The sequence below is a fragment of the Leptinotarsa decemlineata genome, unplaced genomic scaffold (assembly GCF_025532065.1).
Source record: "Leptinotarsa decemlineata unplaced genomic scaffold, Ldec_3_MD MMD2_tig00000882_RagTag_RagTag, whole genome shotgun sequence".
Lineage (NCBI taxonomy): Eukaryota > Metazoa > Arthropoda > Insecta > Coleoptera > Chrysomelidae > Leptinotarsa > Leptinotarsa decemlineata.
In genome coordinates this window covers 21,987,113-22,007,881 of record NW_027412556.1, presented here as the reverse complement: position 1 = coordinate 22,007,881, position 20,769 = coordinate 21,987,113, and the positions used below count along the sequence as shown (strand labels likewise).

General features: G+C 34.1%; 1 protein-coding gene across 1 annotated transcript in view; it reads right to left on the bottom strand.

The window, feature by feature from the left end:
* LOC111514352 (uncharacterized) overlaps window positions 1-3,769 on the bottom strand; it is an 81,187-nt gene extending 77,418 nt beyond the window's left edge. Inside the window, exon 1 of the mRNA XM_074175221.1 lies at window positions 3,084-3,769. Within this exon, the coding sequence (XP_074031322.1) occupies window positions 3,084-3,660 (577 nt within the window). The 5' untranslated portion in view covers window positions 3,661-3,769. The remainder of the gene's footprint in view (window positions 1-3,083) is intronic.
* Between the last annotated feature and the right edge of the window lie 17,000 nt (window positions 3,770-20,769).

Below are 20,769 nucleotides of genomic sequence, written 5' to 3'. Positions count from 1 at the left end.
AAGCAAGCATCCAAGATGAGAGGTCAACGAAACAATAATGAGGTGATTAGAGAAAACAACATCCGGATCGAATAGAACTTGGACCAAAGGTTTCATCTGTTGATGATACTTCGAAATATAAGTTTTGCTTTTGCGGCAAAGGCACTTTTTTCCCATTGTAACTCCGATCGTGAAAGCCTAACTTTTCATAATATGCAAGTGGGTAGGCTGAACGCTTGGTAGCAGAGTGAAAAATAATTTGTGAAATAGTAGTGATAGCAACGGCTGTCCTCATCTGTTGTTGTGCTAACTTCTATGAATCTTCTAATGGACGAGTAACTATGTCTTTTGGATCACAATGAACATAACGTAATCGACTATACAATCGACTTGGGAATCCTATGTAATAGCAAGTAAAATGATATTGTGATGAGTTGCAAGCAGTAGGCATTATAATAAAATAGGCCAAAGAAAAACTACCCATCGAAATTGAACATGGTAGAATCCACGAAAAGTATCGAGATGAGTTTTGTATCATCTTCTATGTCTTTTGATAATGAAATAAAAGTATTGAACAAAGTCGAATAACTGGTAGGGCTAGTAGATCACAGACTGATAATTTGGGATCAACATCTGGAAAAAATAAAGGCGGAGATCGCCCTTATACTGACCAGACGCACCTACGAAAAGACATGGTAGCTGATACACAATTATGATTTGACTCATAATGACATGAAGATTTTCGTTCTAGAGGTCAGCTGAACAATGCAATGAGCGACCTCTTTCAACAAACTGATCGGTCCATAAAACCAACCAACAGTCAAAACAAAAGTGAGGAAACAACAGTTGAGAGAACCCGACTCATCTTTGAACGTGAAAGTCTCTCAGATAAACTGAATCATCTGAAAAATATCTTTGAAGGACATGAGTATAGCAGAGTCGAATTTGAGCAGTCGATACAATTCAGGACCGAGAACGCCAAATCAAGTCCAGACTGACTTGTCAATGGAAATTATATCTTGGAACCAGTGCTATGCTATATCTCGGGAACCAGTAAAAATTGAATAGATCTGCTCTGAAGATGCGTCTGTCCAAACAAGGTATGCACAAATATGCAAACAACCGACTTGCTCCATACCAAGTTTACGTGAATTGGCATGGAGCACCCACCCCAGCTCGGTGTCGGTCTACAATGAAACCACGAAAAGAAGAATCAGATATAGCCAAATAGGCACTCAAAGAAGGCGCTCACGTTATTTTGTTGGAAGCAACACAGGCGTATTTGACAAAAGTTATAATTACTATCGGAAAGTATATAGGGAGCAAAAGAAATTCATAAACATAGAGAAAATTTCAATCGAAATGAAGAGGAAATTAACATGAATGAGGTCTGGCTACTTCCATCAAATTGCACATGAAAAATCAATCAAAAGAAACGAAGCCACTCTCACCACCGACAAAATAAAACCAAAAACCCAGACAATGAAATAGATAGCGGGCAGTGAGGACAATCAGAGCACTGCTTTCGTTGTCTTATTCTCTTCGATGATATTTACCGTATTTGAAGATGATATTTTAGGCATATGAAATAAACAAACCCGGAAATACTTGTTTAGTAATATTGAGAACAATGAGGACTGCACCATATGCAGCAACGGTAATACTTTCAAAGGCACTCCGCTTACAGGTTGTGATAAATAGAAAGATGATAGAGTCAATCAACAATAATTACTGAAATAATGTATTGTTGATATATAGATTTTGATCAAGTATCGGCTAATCTTCTCAATTAGAGGTCAGTTCATATTGAAAAATTTACTGAACTATGAAGAATCGGGCAAAACATACACTTTTGAATATGTAGAGGAACAAACACCAAACAAGTTCAATGACTACATTTGACACAAACTACGAAGTTGAAGTCAGAAATTATCAAAACTTGAAGATGAGCGGTGATCACAAAAATGTGCTAGACACAAAAATCTGGTATATGTCGGATGCTGGTATATATTGTAGATAAAACAGCTACCCACTTGGTTATTATCAATTCTTCTTCCAAGTGAAAGTGTGAGCAATCCTGCAATCTGCGAGAAACAATGACTGCCAGCCTCAACGAAACTTCGATTTCTCACAGACAGCCAAGCTGCCCTTTCGGCGTTGATACAAGAGCGATATCGACACTGGTCTGGAAACCAAGAAAAACTCAAAAACTCATGTATTGGATGTTACGACACTCGGAAATCACAGGTTTCTGAAACGTTGATGAGTGTGTCAGACGTGGAACATCAATTCTATTCATAGGACCTCAGCTTACCTTCGAAAATACTGAAAAATTCACTCAAGAACATACAAGGAAGAACAGTTATAAACGAATACTCTTAGAAAATAACCTTGAGAGGGATCTTCTCAAAGTTTCTTTAGTCTAAGTAATTGTCCGATATTTTTGGGTTTATCAGCCGTGGTCTGCAGTTTTTTATACAAGACGTTTCTTCTGCTACTGTGGCATAGAAAAATCGATGCGACAATGGTTGAAGTGATCTACATTGCTGCGATGCGCAAATTGAAAATGGTCCTGGTACGTTTGTACTTCAGTTGATACACATATTAACAATGTTGTAACTGACCAACCGCTCATTGGGAAATCTTTTATATCTTTATTTGTAATAATTTCAAATGCTTTCAGAAATGGTTGTGGGCGATACCGTGGCCGACTTTGTGACTGACTTGATACAAACCTCCTCGTGTGTCTTTCCGCTACCTCTTTTCGCATTTCATCAATTAATTCGGCTTCACAGTGTAGTTTAAATTCTTATGACGCCAACTTGATTGGAATAAACTACATAGTATGGAGATGGTATATTGTTCAAAGGAGATAATTATCAAGCAATTTCAAACACACTGGTAATTTTTGTTCAGATGGAATGTATGAAGAAAATAATATTATTTTTGAAGTGATATATGAATCTGAGATCAAAAAATAATTTTTATAAGAAAGCTTATGAAAATTCCCAGTATAAGCACGACTATGCGTAACGTGGAAAAAAGTACATATCTTTTTTATCTAAGTATCATGCTGACAAAAAGTTCAACGTGAAATAACTTACTTATTTTGTTGAAAAAAATCCTTCCTTCTCCAACAGAGTTGTCGAGCTTCCTAGGAATGAGTTCCAACTTCACAATTGTGCCACTGGTATCCAATGATCTCGGTGAAATTTTGAGTGTACTACCAAGAAAAAACGTATCCGGCAATTGAACTTCTAGATCGTGAGTCATCAAAAAATGTTTAGTATCTTCAGTGAGAGATCTTGAGACTTCTTCGAAAGGTGTTTCATTTTCTGAAGACCTTTCTTCAGTATCATTATAGGAATCAATTGCTTTTGAAGAACTTTTGGTATAATCTAGGGCATTTTTGGTGAATTTCATGAAACTAGTAAACTGCACGTCATTCTTATAGTCTAAAGTATTCTTAAGATAGTCATATATGCTATTTTTAATGCATGAGAAAGTTGGTTTTTGGCAATTTTTCACCAAACCTAACCACAACTCATTTTCGGCGGTAATATTTTCAAACGCTTTGTCAATAGTAACGTTCGAAACACTATGGGCACTGAAAACATTGCACACGAATATGATAATGAGGTATTTGAACATGTCTTTGGTTAAAAAATAAAGCACTTTCATTTCACAACATCCTAGATTAGATGTTCACTTGTTACATGACACAGAACTGGACCACATAATCAGGACACGGACGTTCTCTCTCTCCGACCGGCACTGAGCGAATACAAGAAGTGGCGGCCATTTACTCGTCATTTCTTGGCACACTTAGTCTAAGGTGTTCGAGGATGCCCCCACGGGTGGACTGGCTTAGCAGGTCAGACATGGAAATTTCGACAATAATGCAAACGATCCGTTGTATCGCTTCATTCACGGTCAAGATGACAACATTATCATTTGAATGGAATTTTTTGTGAAGAAGTCAATTTTTTAAATTTATTTTGAGTATACAATCTTTCACTATTCAAGAAATGAACAAAACTCAATCAAGAGACAATCTGCTGAGATGTAATTGAGGGCAAACTGAAAAGTAACATCGTAAAATGAAACGACTGAGGAGAAGATGGGAACGTAGAAAGTCAAAACATTAATTTTCCAAAAATTATTCTTTTCTAAAAATATGCTTCTCCCAATTTAAACTAGATTTCAATGGCTCAAATTTATTCAAATGAGTGAATTATGCCCTGTGACATAAAGTCGTAATAAATTGAGTGCTTCATCTTATATCGTTATCCAGATTGGTACTGAGGCAATAATACAAGTGTCCTATGTCCATCAGTGAAGATGACAGTGTTCCAAGTGAAATTTCACCTCTTTCATGTACTATATTGTGTAGCAAACCTGTGAATAATATCTGATTCAATTTCATAACGAATGTTTGTAATTCAAACTGAATAGAGAAAAGTGTTTTTTATAAAATTCAGTGATCATATAAAAGTAGTTATTACAAAAGTATTTTTCTCTCGGGTATTTGAATGTTTATATGAAAGTAGGTGTCAGATACTTCTTTGCATGACCTGTACATGTTTGTATGGAGTTGATATTTTTTTGTAATTCATCGATTCCTTTCTTTCTCTGGAAGATTCTCGCTTTGTATTTTTTTGTATGAAGATGAAGAAGTCTTATGTTATTCATATTGGTCCACCAATGCGAATGACGTGTTCCATATAAGTGAAATTTTACCTCTATCATTTGCTATATTGTGTAGCAATCCTGTGAATGATATCTGATTCAATTATGAATCAGATTCAAACTGAATAAAGAAAAGTGTTTTTTGCATAATTATGTGTTCATAGTTGTTTCGAAAGTATTTTTTGTTTCGAGAGGGCTTCGTCTTCCAGTTTGTGTCTGAAATATTCTTCCTTCGCATGAACTACATTCAATTTTTTGGAATTGCATGCTTCCTTCCTTTCTTTTGAAAATTCTCATTTTTTTTTTTGTATGGAGATGGAGAAGAAGAACTGCTACCGCAGTTGTCAGTTGTTTGGTCAAACCACCAACACCGACATAGAAACTTGGTAAGTTTGAATAGATGAGTACTCTATGATCATTCCCATATTGATTTCAATTTGAGAGCCACCGGATTTCATGAATTATGATTTTCATGGAATTATTTTCCAGCAGCTTGAAACCATTAACCTTTCTAGATTTCATATATATATATATATATATATATATATATATATATTTATTTATTATAAATATTATATTTTGGAACCCACTTGCGTTGACACGCAATATATATATATATATATATATATATATATATATATATATATATATATATATATATATATATATATATATATTTATTATAAATATTATATTTTGGGACTTCACTTGCGTTGACACGGTCGCGGCTTCCCATCTAGCCGAAAGTTTCAAGTCTGCTGGATCTGCAGCATTGTCTGGCGAGAAATTGAAAAGAAAAAAATACCAAAGTCTTGGAAACAACTATCTGTTTCATCCAGTAGCGGTTGAAACTTTTGGTGTTCATGGCCCAGAGTCTCTGTTATTCGTACATGAACTCGGAAGGAGAATAGGCCAAGCAACGAAAGATCACCGTTCTACCTCTTTTTTGATAGAAGAATAAGTATTGCTATTCAACGTGGCAATGCTGCTTCAGTACTTGGAACTATTCCTCCTTCACATAATTTTGATGATATCATGCATTGCCCTAATTTCAGTACGGAACTGAAACCTCTTCGAAACAAGCCAAGATATGTGGATATTCATCAGTCTCCTATCAAGGTTAATTCACAAGTGATTGATCCACCTTCTACTTTTTCAGTGCGGTCAGTGGACTCAGGTCATTCTTGCCCCCCAAATATGAGTTGCAGTCCTCGTAGAACTGGTTCCCTTTCAGTGGAAGAGCTTCATGAAGCAAGAGCCGAATCGATCTCTCTACGAAACCCTTCTTCACTTGGAAGGATCGATCGCAGCTTGAGAAATGGTTCTTATGGAGATTCTGTGGAACATGTTCTTCCTCAAGTAGATAGTTGTCCTGAAAATCTAGAGAAGAAAATTGGATTGGATAATTTAGGAAACACTTGCTACATGAATAGCATTTTACAAGTGTTGTTCATGACGAAGAATTTCAAGAACGAAGTTTTAATGATGAACGCGAACGGGAATGTTTCCTACTTATTCATCAAACTCAAACACCTGTTCATGCAGCTGCAGTTTCGTAAGAAGGTATCATCTTTCCCTCCAACCGATTTCCTGGGGTCTTTGAAGTCCACTAGATACTCGTAAGGACAACAAAAGGATTGTTCCGAATTCTTCGGGTTCTTGTTGAATACTTTTCGTGAGCAAAACAATAGCAAAATCAATACTCCTGACTGCTCTGGACTGAATGATACCGTACAGCCCATCTCGTCTTGTGTTTGTAAATCTTTTGCTGGAAAAATCTTCACTTGTTTACTTTGTGGTAAATGTTCAAAAAGTACCGAAAACTTATGTGAATTTCTGGAACTTCATCTAGCTTTTCCTAATATGACTAATAACCAGTCCGTGCAAAGTTCATTGTTAAAGAATCTGAAAATGGAATTTTTAACAGGTGATGATCGACTGATCGACAACTGTATTGTCAAACATGGGCCAAACTAACTGACTGTTATAAGGAAACAAGTATAGCTGAGGCACCAGTCAATCTAATAATAACACTGATGATTTTCAAACAAGACTCAACCTCTAACGGAAGCAAGAAACTCTTTGGAAGGTTCGAAAGAGATGTACATTTCAAACTAGCAGACCACTATTATAATATTCATGCAGTCATTGTTCACTGTGGTTCTGGCGTTGAATTTGGTCATTATTACGCCTTGGTCAAAGAAGAAACGGACTGGTTTAAGTTCGACGATAGTCGTGTCACGAAGTGTTCTGGCGATGCATTGAATTTATTGGAGCCTCTGAAGACACCCTACATTTTGTTTTATAAGAGAGAGGACTTTGTTAGATCAAGATCTCCAGATGATGTACTGCTGCAGGTTTTTCCGGGTTTTCCTGCAGCTGAAAAAGCAAATGCGCCACTGAAATCAATGAAGTCGCCCCGGAGCGCCAATTGATTTTTAATGTTGTTTTTATTTTATTTAAATCGTTGTTTTGATAGAATTTAATTATTATATATATATATATATATATATATATATATATATATATATATATATATATATATATATATATATATATATATATATATACAGTCTGACCCATTTTTGATGGAAACACCCCCCTAAAATTTGAAGTTGTAAATCGATTTTGATAATTTTTTTTCCGAAATGTCAAGTACTAAAAGGTCTACCTTGGAACAAAATTCAAAATGTTCATTGAAGTTTCAGGGCATACTACGATATTTTTTCTTAGTCGAAAATCGGGATTTTTTATTAGTGATTTTTTTATTGGAAAAATCACTACGCCACTGGATTCAGAGTGCCTCTAAACAGATGTGACCAAAATTTCATGAAAAAATATTCATTATTAACAAAGTTATGACAACTCAAAAATTCGAAAACTCACACAGCTAACAGTCACAAAAAACACCCTATATCAACAGATATAGCCATGAGAATATTTTTTTATGATTTCAACAATAAAGTGCCGCCAGATGAAAAAGAAACAAATAGCGTAAATATTTTTAATGAAAATAACGGAATTACATTCAAGTTTTCACGCAAATTAACTAAAACTAAGACCTAATATTTCAATTTAAATCTTAGTTGCCATGGAAATTATATTACAGTTTGACACTTGTGAAAGATTTAAGTGTACTATTGTCAACAATATTCACTTTACAGTTCTTCGAATTATTTTGTGTCATGGCTGCAAGATTGAGCGTAAGAGAGAAAATTGAAATTGTACGCCTTTCGGAAGATGACATTAGAAGTGCTAGAGAGGTTTGTAGAGTATTTAATGAGAGACATCCAGATCGTCCTCGTATTAGCTGCGGTACGATAAATAAAATAAATAAAATATTCAATGAAACTGGTGCAGTATCAAAAATGATGTTGAAAAGTAATCCTGTACAAAGACGAAACAGGAATGGCAGGAATGATCAAATCATTTCAGATTATTTCGGAAATAATCCTGATGCCAGTATAAGGAATGCCACTTTAGATTTGAATATTCCACGAGAAACTATTTGGAGATGTCTCAAGGCGAAGAATATTAAACCTTTCAAGCCAAAATTTTTACACACACTTCAAGAAGGCGACGAAGCAAGACGCCTGGAATATTGTTTATGTGCCCAAGGGGAATATTTAAACAATAGAAATTTCCTAAAAAATATTTTATATACCGACGAAGCCACTTTCAGTACAAATGGAGTAGAAGTGTCATCACAGAATTGTCGCTATTGGGCAGTGGATAATCCTAACTGGGTAATAAACTGTAAAAGCCAGTATTCCCAAAAAATCAACGTCTGGTGTGGGATATTGAAAGAACGAATTATTGGTCCTTTCTTTCTCGAGGAAAACATTAATTTCTAGAATTTTCAAACACAGAGTTTTCGGATGCTAGTCACGAGCTGCGAATCAATGAACGATCAAATTTAATTGTCCAGTTAGATGGGTGTTCAGTTCATCATGCCAGAGCTGTGAGGCAATGGCTTAACGAACATTTTCCAAACCGATGGATAGGCCGTGGTAGTCCGTTTATAGAGTGGCCACCCAGATCTCCAGACCTCACAGTTTTGGAGTTTTTTCTCTGGGGACTTCTCACACAAAAGGTTTACAAAAACCGCTCAAGAGATACAAATGAACTTTGTGCAAGAATTCGACAGGTATGTGCAGATATTAGCCCTCAAGAACTAAGGAACGTAATCAGAAACATTCGTAAGCGCTACGACACATTGTTACGTTTCAATTTAGCACTAGATCAAAATTGCTCCTATGTGACCTTTCAAAACACTACCTTACCTTTTAAGATCTTTATTCAGAAGATGTTAACAATGTAATTCAGTTACAAGTTGATTTTATTCATTTAACATCATAGTAATGGGAATCTTCCGTTCCATAGAAAACCATACCTGAAATGTACAAGAATATATGTATGCTCCCTGACTAACTGCTTTGACTAGTACTTACGCATTCTCCTATTGCCAATCGACGTTGGAGATCCGAAATTCCTCGCTAAGTTGAGAAAGTTGTTATTGTTTGTTTCTCAGTTCACTTCACCTATCATTTTTCAGCCGTTGTCTGCCTCATTCTCTATACCTTTCCAAGAATATTTCTTGCATAGATTGTTATTCATCACTTCCAGAAGGATTACTACATATTAGAGCCATATCGCCTGAAAAACAATATTAGTTAGCTCTGGGTTTCTGAATACTGTTTGATATTTTCGGTAAATATTCTGCATAATATGAATGTTCAAATATTCGTACTGAATGGGAAAAATGTGGCGACTTACCTTATATGTTTCTATTCCATCGGTAAATAGTTGAAAATAGGTTAGAGTTGGTAATTTTGTAAATATTTAATAACAAGGTTAAGAGAAAGCTGTTGGTTGACATCTGCCGAACTTTCGTAGTGTCGTTCCGACGACCTACACCGAACTAGTTCTACAGTTGTTAACGAGTGAGGGATTGATCGGTTACTCAAATTGTCAAGGGTTATTTTAGGGTTCCATTGCTTTGAGAAGGAGTTTTGATGGGTAATGGACTTGTTGATGATGTCTCGAGTGGCTATGGAGGAATTGATAGATTTATGATGTTGTGCACAGCGCCCCCTTGGTGCTTGTAGTGTAGTTTGGACACACTGTGGCAACAACTGGTTAGCTGTCAGATGTGGTAGTCTCCCGGATTTCGGGGTTGACCTTCGATGAGCTTGGTTGAGAGTTCAAGTGTACCATCAGTCTGATTTGTAGGATATATATGGTTGTATTTGTGCCATCCTTCACGGGGATTATTTCTACAAGTCAGGATTGTATAGTGGAAGACTGATTGGTCATTTTGGTGTGGACATTTGCAGTCTGAAACTTAAACTCTTTTGAGGATTTGTGGTGGTTACCGAACTCATTGTGCCAGGTGGAAGGATTTCCGAAATCAGGTATGTCTGAATCACTATCGCATCTCTCATGTGGTCTTAGCAATGATATCATCTCTTCAATTCTACAACCTTCGTTTCTCGTCCCTAGATTCATAAGAAACAGAAGGCCCTTCGTCACTCGTCCCAGTAGGACTTCCGTGCAGAGCATCGCACACGAATTGTATAATTCTTACCCCTTGGCCAGGGTAAGAATTATACAATTAAATGTGTTTTTAATTATTTTAGTAATTTTTTATTCCATCGTTGTAATTCAACTGAATATTAGTTTTGAAGAGAGGTTTCAACACTCATTCAATTTTCTTGATTTTTTTTACGGGTTATATGGTTATACAGGCCACCTAAAAATATACTCTTGTTATCTTGCTACTTTTCTTAATGAAAATATACCAAGTGTATCGATTAGTCAACTAGTCCCTATTGAATGAGGTTGAATCTCATTTTGGTTTTATCTGATTCTGATTGAGAATTTTCTTTCGTAGGGTTTTATTTTATTTTCTTTTGGGGTCCTATTTGGTGATCCATCACTGGTCCAGCTTGTTGTGCCCTACAGGGTGATATATCTTGGTGGTGCTACAGGGTGATCTATCTATGCGGTGCTACAGAGTGATCCATCTCCGCCGTACTACAGGGTGATCCACCTCCGTCGAATTACGGGGTAGCCTAACACCGGGTGGCCCAGAAGGAGCACGCAAGTTATTGGTTTATTTGAATATTTGTGATATACTGAGTTATTCAAATAATTGTTTGCCCTTTTGTTTATTGATACCTGTTTGGTATAGTGTTTGTTTATCGTTTATTAATATAGTGTTTGTTTATTGATACCTGATTGATATAGTGATTCATTTGTGAAACGCAAATTGAGGTGTTTTCTTTCTTTTACAATTGTTTGTTGATACCGATGCGCCTACGCCTGAGATCACGCGACGCAAACGAGATTGTCTTACCTTCTAATACTAGTATTTACGATTTCACCTACTCAATTTTCGTGGTAGTTTCACTTGACGTATTGTAGTTTTCTTTTAAGCGTCATCACTTCCTTAATTTATGACTGATTGAATGTGTGGTTATATACACCGCGCCATTTGAACATCGCGTAGTAGTGTGAATATCGCATTGTTGTCTTAGAAGCGTTATCGGTTAATCCATGTAAGTTAGGATTACTGAATAAATCATATCTTATCTTTTATTTCCAATATTAATTGGTGAGTTATTGATATTGTGAGTTACTTAGGGTATCTGGAGGATTAAATTTACCTGGCGCCCATTAAGATCTATTTGAAATTTGCTAATTTGTTCAACCCACTCCCGTCTCCACTGTTTAGCTTAGCCGCGGATACCCATCTTATTTGTTACCGACAGATGATTTAGTCTCCTCTTGTGGTTTGTGAGGTAACAACATGTATCGAAATACGTGGGGGATTAGTAGAGGCTACTAGAATATGAGTTAGAATGAATTGTTGCACAGAATCGAAACATTTCAATAATTAGTTATTAGTTACGTTCATCAAAATTTTTGCCTTAATTGTTAGTTGAATTGTGTGAATGTAATTTCGTTATTTTAATTAAAAATATTTACGCTATTTGTTTTTTTTCATCAGGCGGCACTTTATTGTTGAAATCATAAAAAAAATTATATATTGTGACTGTTAGCTGTGTGAGTTTTCGAATTTTTGAGTTGTCATAACTTTGTTAATAATGAATATTTTTGCATGAAATTTTGGTCACACCTATTTTGAGGCACTCTGAATCTAGTGGCGAGTGATTTTTTCAATAAAAAAATCGTTAATTAAAAATCCGATTTTCGATCAAGAAAAAATATCGTAGTATGCCCTGAAACTTCAATGAACATCTCAAATTTTGTATCAAGGTGAACCTTTTAGTACTTGACATTTGAAAAATAAATCATTGAAATCGATTCACAACTTCAAATTTTAGGGGGGTGTTTCCATTAAAAATGAGTCACACTATATATATATATATATATATATATATATATATATATATATATATATATAGTGTGACTAATTTTATATATATATATATATATATATATATATATATATATATATATATATATATATATATATATATATATATATATATATATATATATATATATATATATATATATATATATATATATATCATATATATATGGTGTGTGTGGTTATTTTTATCAGCCACGGTATTTCAGTCAAATCTCTGTGGCTATAAAAACACTATTTTCTGCTATTCAAGCTTTCGGAAATTAATTTTTTTCTTTATAAAGAATATCTACAGAAAAAATATGATTCAAACATTATATAGTAATTAAAATATTACAAAAGACTCTCAAAGTTTAGTTAAAAAATAAAAAGCATATTATTCCAAACGTCAAAAAGCCGAATAGTTGAATGCAAATGTGACGTTGAAAATTTTGTCACAGCACCATTGTGATTATTAAGATATTTGCAAATGCAGTGAGATTTCAATGATGTAAGTGATCTATAATTTTTGTCACACTATGAAAAGCAGAAATTAATTTTGTTTGGTCGATCCCACCAACCGATAGACCGGTTTCGGGGTGATTTCCCCATCACGACCGGGCATGGTCTGTTCAGAACGGTGTGAACTGTCTGAGTATCACGACCAAACAAATATAATTCCAGAATCTCTCTGTAGTTGGTTCTGTGGGTTGTCCACTGCGCCACCTGGAGACAGAGCCAGAAAACAACTTCACTAACGTACTCCGGGTGGGGGTCGAAATAATGAATGATATTCCGGATAAGTGAAGGTGAAAACACCTTACCCCTTGCCTCTCATGTAGACCACGCCGGGGTGAGAGTCGGAATAGTGATTAATATTCCAGAGGAGTGCATATGACATGCTCCAGGTTCAGGTGGAAACAACTTTCCCCTTGCCTCTTATGTAGACCTTCATCTTTGCAGGTAGGTATGTGTGGTAGATATCTAATGGAAAAACAACAACTTACCCAGCTAATGGCACGCAGAAAGTTGAAGCGAAACCATCAGGCACCTGTGCAACGTCTTCGATTTGGAAGATCCGTCGCAAGTTATTTTCCACTATGAAAAGCGGAAATTAATTTCGTTTGATCAATACGACCAACCGATAGACCGGTTTCGGAATACTAGCGCCTCGTCAGTACCAGAAGGGTCATTTTAGACAGAGTGAACCGTCTGAGTATCCCTAACGAACTCCCTCTCCCCTTTGCCCCCTCCCGGGTTGAGTACCCTGAGTTAAAATTTTTTCCACACGGTTAATGTGTGCAGAACATCCCATCCCGTCCATCCATCCCCGCTCCCCCGGAGCGGTCCTCATCTTACTGATGAGCACTTCAGCAAGAATTACATCTGACCTTCTTTGGTCGAAAGTCAGCCTCTAGATGCTTTTACTTGGTGATCTGTTGTATGTCCCGAACAAACAAAATTGATTCCAACTAGTAATAAACTCTATTTGCAGTTGATTAGGTAGAATGTACCAATGCGCCACCTGCAGACAGAGTCCGGAAGCAACTCCACGAATACATTCCCCGAGGTGGGAGACAGAATGATTAATATTTTCCGGGATATGATACACAGACTCCGTCTGAAATAACCCTCCCGGTACTGACGAGGAGCTAGTACTTTGTAACCGGTCTATCAGTGGTCGTCCCGAGGTGACCTGATCGAAATGAAAAATTGCAAGTGGCTTCCGTTGATAACTTCGTGCAGTCCTGCTGTTTTTGCAACCAAGTATTGACAACCTTGTACTTGGATGATAATTGAAGGGGTTATATTTTTTTTTTATTTATTGATTTATACTATACTGATATATGTATAAATTTTTGTTCAATTGAAAAGATGATATTTTTGGAGAGATTAGTTTGCAGGAAAAAGTGTACGTGTAACGTTTTTTTCTGCTATTACTGCTTAACAATATTTCTCTTAGAGGAAGGATGTAACAACGCGAGCCGCGTTGAAATTATTATCATCATTAATTATTATTATTTGGATCAAATCTTTCCTGCACTGATGAGATGTAATAATCCGAAAGCGGTAAGTAGGTGATCTATTGGATGGATTCCAGCAGGGCTTTGCTGCAGGATGAAAGATAAACTTCGCAAGACGAAGAAGAAGATCAGAAGTGTATTCCTATTACATTAGAAGTTACTGACTGAAAAAATTTATGTTACTCATATTAAAATACTCCTCCTATCAAGTTTGTATCAATAGCAGAATTCAGAGTCGGAAATATAGCTTTTTAGAGGTCAGAAAATCATTTTTGGATCACTCCATTGAAAAAACATTTTCCATTTTTTGTAATGTGCCAAACGAGCTCTGTTGAAAAATATATGATGGTTGACTAATATTGAAGGTGTTAATAGTGAAATCAACACTGAATGAGGAAAGTGGAACACGTATAGTAAAACAGACCTGTTAGACTTGTTCATTTCAACTTTTGAGGAAATATTCTATGGAAACTTTCGCCAGTTGAATTATCAACTATTTATTTAAACAAGTAGATTCAACTAGGTCCATGTGAAAAATATGAATATTCTTATATCCCCGTTATAAACTTTATGCTAATACTGATTAGAATTCTATATATATAATCTTTAATTTTCCATAAAAAATGTGGTTCCTACCCATGTTGTCGTTCACATTAGTATACGTCATGTCAATAATTACTAGAAATAATTTATTTTCTGGGGAAATAAATGTGGTAGATGTCTACATAATGATGACAAGACACACAAATTAGTGAAACTAGAAATTGGCTCTTTGTCGAATACTTCTCACATATTTTATACATATTATATAAATAGTATATACATATTATATACTATTATACTATTCTGATCATTCCCATATCGATTTCAATTTCAGAGCCACCGGTAAACAGCTGTTACAGCATGTTGGGAATCGTCAGTACCGGGCAGGCGGTCCTCAATCGAAGACAAAATGTGAATAATCACGAAACCATGAAATGGCTGTTAAATTGAAATCAATATGGAAATGATCCGAATAGTACTATCTATTCATCTTTTTATTTTCATGAAATTATTTTCCAGCAGCTTGAGTGCATTAACCTTTCGAGATTATATACACATATATGATCAAAGTAAATCAGAAAACCAAGAAATCCTATAAGCAAAACTCAAAATTAGAAATGCATTTGATGAACATCATTGATGAGAAATCGCGAATACGTGTTTCTGGGCATTGATACCCAAATCAGTTAAAATCAATTTAATACTCTGTTTGAAAAAAGAATAGAAAAATTAGTACATCCTTTCCTCAAGCAAAAAAATTTTAGACTTCTTAGACACATATTGATCGAAAATTCTTATCCCAGAAAACTTCTCAATAAAATAATTTTCAGTATTGGCAGTAATACAAATTTCGATCAACAGAAATGTATGTAATGATTGTTCACCTATTAATTTTTCTATATACCTAACCTTGGAAATGTATCTTTTTTCTTAATGAACAAAATATTAAAATATGCAACAAAAAAATTAAAACTATGAAGAATTTGAAAACTAAATTGAAAGATAAAACGAATACTACCAAAAAGTCATATTGAAAGTCAAACATTAAAAAAATCACTATCGTCTATCAAGTTCTGCATTCTGTTTTTGTTTATAATTCGGAGCATCACTTGGATTCTGAAACGAAAGAAGAAATCAGCACATCATCGTTAGCCACTATTTCAAATATCTAGAAAGGTAAAACTATGAAAACAGCTGCCACCTAATCAAACAAAAATATTTTTTTTTACTAAAAAACTATATGAGTGGGTATATTTTGTTAACCAACCCAATTGTTGTCCGCATACGAACAACAATCCTCAAAATTTTAAACTTGTCTGAGGTCTTATTCTTTAACATACGATTCCTAGCAAGTTAAAAGGCGCTTAAACATTCCTTGATCAGAAATAAATAATCAATCCAAAAGACGTACCACAAATCCCTTTGAAGTGGACAGAAGTCTTTACAGAAAAATTGCCTTTCAAAACCGTTATAAGAATTCAAAGTTTTGTGTGAGTATAATACTTAAAAGTACTCACTTACTTAATGTACTTAAAAGTATGTGATTCGCTATTTAAATAAAAAAATTCACTGTTTTTCGTTTTTGGAAATTCTGATTTCTCCTCTAGTGGGTTTAGAATATTTCCACATATTTCTTACATTCCTAAAGGAAATATATTAAATAATTTCAAGCTGAGTAGGGTATATTCAATTTGTTCTCAATGAATAACATAAAAACATTTCTGAAGTGATTACAGAAAGCAAATACGTTTCGGGATTCAACAAACATTTTCATGTTGAAATCAGAAAATGGCTGTCATATATAGGTGCTTTTTATACCGACTGGTGCCTATTTTGGTATTTTTTGTATCATATTGTATTGTCGAAACTATAAGTACCTCTCTTTCAATAAAAAATGTATTCGGTCTAAGAGAAAATCAAATTTTATTCACAGAAAATATACTTATTTAAAACAAGATAAAATATATGTTTAAAACAAGAGATAGGAGAATTTGAATCAACGTGGAGGATATTTCATTTCAAATTAATATATACTTACAAAGCTCGGCAAATGTAATAATGCATGTGTGAAAAATTACGAAGAATTGATATAATTTTCGCAAAATGGGGGCAAAATCAAGAGTTACTGTCAAAGTAAGGTATACAATGCAGTACTTACTGATATAGCGGAGATTTTTTCTCAAGTAACCCAAACACCTCAATATTATCCAATTATAATACTTACCATGAAAATATCTTCTAACTGTGTGAGACCCCAGTGTTGTAAAATCTGTTTCATTATGGTAAATACAAAATAATCGGAAAAGAATTGCACTACCTACAGACACATAAAACACTTCCTCCTAAAATCACAACACACCAACGTCACTTTCCAATACATACTGGCGCGTACGCGAACACTATTCTACATTGTTAGTTTCTCATAATACTAAATATAAATTCTCTTCAATAATATTTAGGTTCAAATGAAACAGTTTTTTTCACACCGAAAGGAATGAAATACTTCTTCAAAAGAAACCCTATTCACTCTATACAACATTCCTGTTATCTTTAGTCGATCATAATATAGTTTTGTATACATATAGATTCACAAAACTCTTGTTATGAACGAATTTGTTATTTGAAGGAAAACAGTTTTGAATTCAAACAAACAATATTGTTCAGATCAAGCTGATATTGCTCTCTATTTGAAACAGTTTATTTTTCTTTTCACATAGGTGGTAGATTTTGAGATGATGATATATTTTCTTGATTCAAAATAGTTCATCTTCGCAATAATATAATCAAACGAATTATGTCGTTGAAAGGCCAAGAAATTTGATTTCTTCGTTTAAAAAATAATAATTCTCTTGTGGAACATGGCGCTGTTGGCATAAAGTACTATTTTCTCCAATAGAGATAAAAATTTCAGAGCAACCTATGATCTTCTTTAAAAGAAATACTTTTTACTGTACGTTAATATATATATATATATATATATATATATATATATATATATATATATATATATATATATATATATATATATATATATATATATATATATATATATATATATATATATATATATATATATATATATATATATATATATATATGTGTTGACTCCGTGCATATGTGTTGTTTCCTGCTTTCGGCAAACAAGTGTTGCCCATCTTTACACTTGGCTGCACCGCGCTGATGAGGCCAATAGCCAGAAACACGTGTCCGCGGTTTGCCCTACTTTTGGAGTGTTGTGTCCACTAATTGTTTCATTTTTGATTTTTATATCATACCCACTCGATAAAATCTATATATATATATATATATATATATATATATATATATATATATATATATATATAAATCGATTTAATTCGTGAGGTTGCAGTCAATAGCTGGGCTGTTACAAAGAAAACTCTTTGTTATATGTCAAGCTTTCGGTATATTTCACACCTTCGTCAGGACAACTACAATAATAAGATTATATATCTTGTAAAAAATATATAAATATGGAGAACTTACAAACGTGAGAATAAAATATAAAATGGTTCAAAAACAGATAGAAAAACATTAATAAATGACAGTTGATAAAAATTTTTGGCTGACAATGTCAAGTGGGAAAATTCTGAATGATACTCGAATTACTAGATTTTTTATTTTCTTTATCATATTTCAGTAGGTACGTGTAAATTTTGCTAAGACTATCAATATCAGTTCGTTTATTCATTGAATGTTCTTCGTTATTAATATGTATCATTTCCAAAAATATTCTTTTCGTTGTATTGGTTTCTCTATCTAAAATATTTGGATTTTCAAAATTCATTTTATGATCCTCCGAATTAACATGTTCTGTTAATGCACAAGAATTAACATTTCGTCTACAGTCGCTCTTATGGGAAGTGATGCGACTACTTAGAGGTCTAGATGTTTGTCCTATATATGTTTTAGAACAATCCATACAAGAAATTTTGTATACTAAATTGGATTTTTGTTTATTTGAAATTGGAGCTTTTACTTTACTGTATAATTTAGATATAGAAGTGACATTTGTTTTAGATATTTTGAGGTCAATGTCAAAAATTTTTGAATTCGATTGTTCATAAAAATGGTCTTTTGCTCTAGAAGATTGCGGAGGAAAACCCGAGCTTAACTGATTTCCCTCCTTATTTAGTTTCCCTGACATTTTGTACAATCTTTGGAAGTCACATCGGGGCGACCACATTTGAAACAATTTTTTTTAACTGTACAATCTGTAGCCCTACAATTTCTGAAATTATGATTTGGTTGTAAGCAGCGCCAACATAAGACTTGACTTGAACTAGAATTGGTAACATAAACCTGCTTATCTCTAGACTGATTCAAATTCGAATTTTTGTCATGTTTTTTATTCCTAAAAATTTTCTTTGAGGTTTACTACTTCTCCTAACATTCCTGTCATCATGAGAAGACTGTATATCTGAAAGATGGGCAAGTTCAGGATCAATTAAACAGTGAGTAGTTCTAAAATTTTGAGAACCTGAAGCTGAACTGAGTATATCAGCTTCCTTCAACTTCTAACATAAGTCACTCAATGTTTCTAAACTATCTATCTCACTATGAGCAAGATGTTTTCTATATTCAGCTTGGATACCTAACTTGATAAATCTGATTTCATTTGGTTCCGCTGTATCTCGGCTAAGTCTACCAAATAAAGTTTCCATACAAGCAATAAAAATAAGAATTGGCTCATTTCTACCTTGTTTCCTAGTTCTTATTTGATCCCAAATCTCATCATCATAATTGGAAACTAAAAAATCTTTCCTCAAGTCCGCTAGTGAATAAATCACTAGCGGACTAAAAAAGATCTACCTTACTAATATGTCTGGCTCGTGCCAATTCTTCCACCCGCTCAATAAATGATATTAAATTTTGTGGTTCCTCATTAAATTGAATGTTTAATTTATACACTGGAAAAGATTTAGGTGTACTCGGTATATTTCTACTGATATTTACTGCGCTTGAAGCATTTGCAACATTAGAAGCTGGTTGAAAAATTGTAGAGTTAGCAAGAAGATGTTCTTCTTCCTGAATATTTTCATTGAGTTCTGCTTCTAATTTTTAAAGCTGTAGCATAAGTTTCATTTTTGAAATTCAAAACTTCAGAATAATTTGTATCTTCAATACTCAACTTAATTCTCTGAATTCTAAGGCAGATATGATATAAACGAGAGCTAGCTCTTTTATATACTGAGTCAGTAGTGGGTCCTTCAAAACCTTCTATAAGTAACTTGATTGAATCTAAAGTAGCTTGAATTTATTTTTTTTTCTATAAAAAAAGTCATAGTGAGGATCAAACAAAATATGTACATCAGCACCAGCTTGTCGTTCTTTAGTAAGAAGTCTACCAAGGATTTTTCTTTTATCATCTTGGTAACGATTTGAAATTACACCCCTGATTCTCAATTCATAATTTGTTTCATCCTGAAGCAAATGATTAACTCTGAATGCTATATCCATAATGAATCAATACCTAAACTCTCGAAAACACAGCAGCTAGAAACAATAATATGCTCAAACAACGCCAATATACTCCAATAACGCAATATACTCCAACACTCCAACAACGCATAGAAATTTCAATAATAACTAGTAAAAAATCACCACCAAAGTATTCTCTAAAACTCCTGTCGATATTTTCTGATATATTGTTCATTTATTTATCGATATGGACACTCTCAACTTTCTAATTGCTGGCAACAATATAAAATATGCAAAATTCTAACTCGGCCCCACGTTGGGCGCCATTTGTAACAATTTTCTATTTAATGAAAAGGAGCTAATGCCGACGGCAGCTCTTCGTCGGTTGGCACTATGGGTTCGTTTACAAACGAAAGTATTGTACAGTAAAAGTACAGCAACTGATTGGGCAAAAAAATAGGAGGGGCGCCACTGCAACTTTTAAAATGTCTATGTCAAAGAGTACTTACTTGGAAAGTTGAGCAACCGAGTAATGACTAAATAGTTGTTATACCCAAAACTATAAGAGACTTTACCATATGATGTTATCAAATTGATGAGTGTCAATCAATAAATAAATAAAACATAGTAAAACATACAAACATTTATTATTGATAACTCTTCAATGGTTCAAAGCAAAAGTTCCCAGAAATAAGACTTGTATTTCTAATAATAATA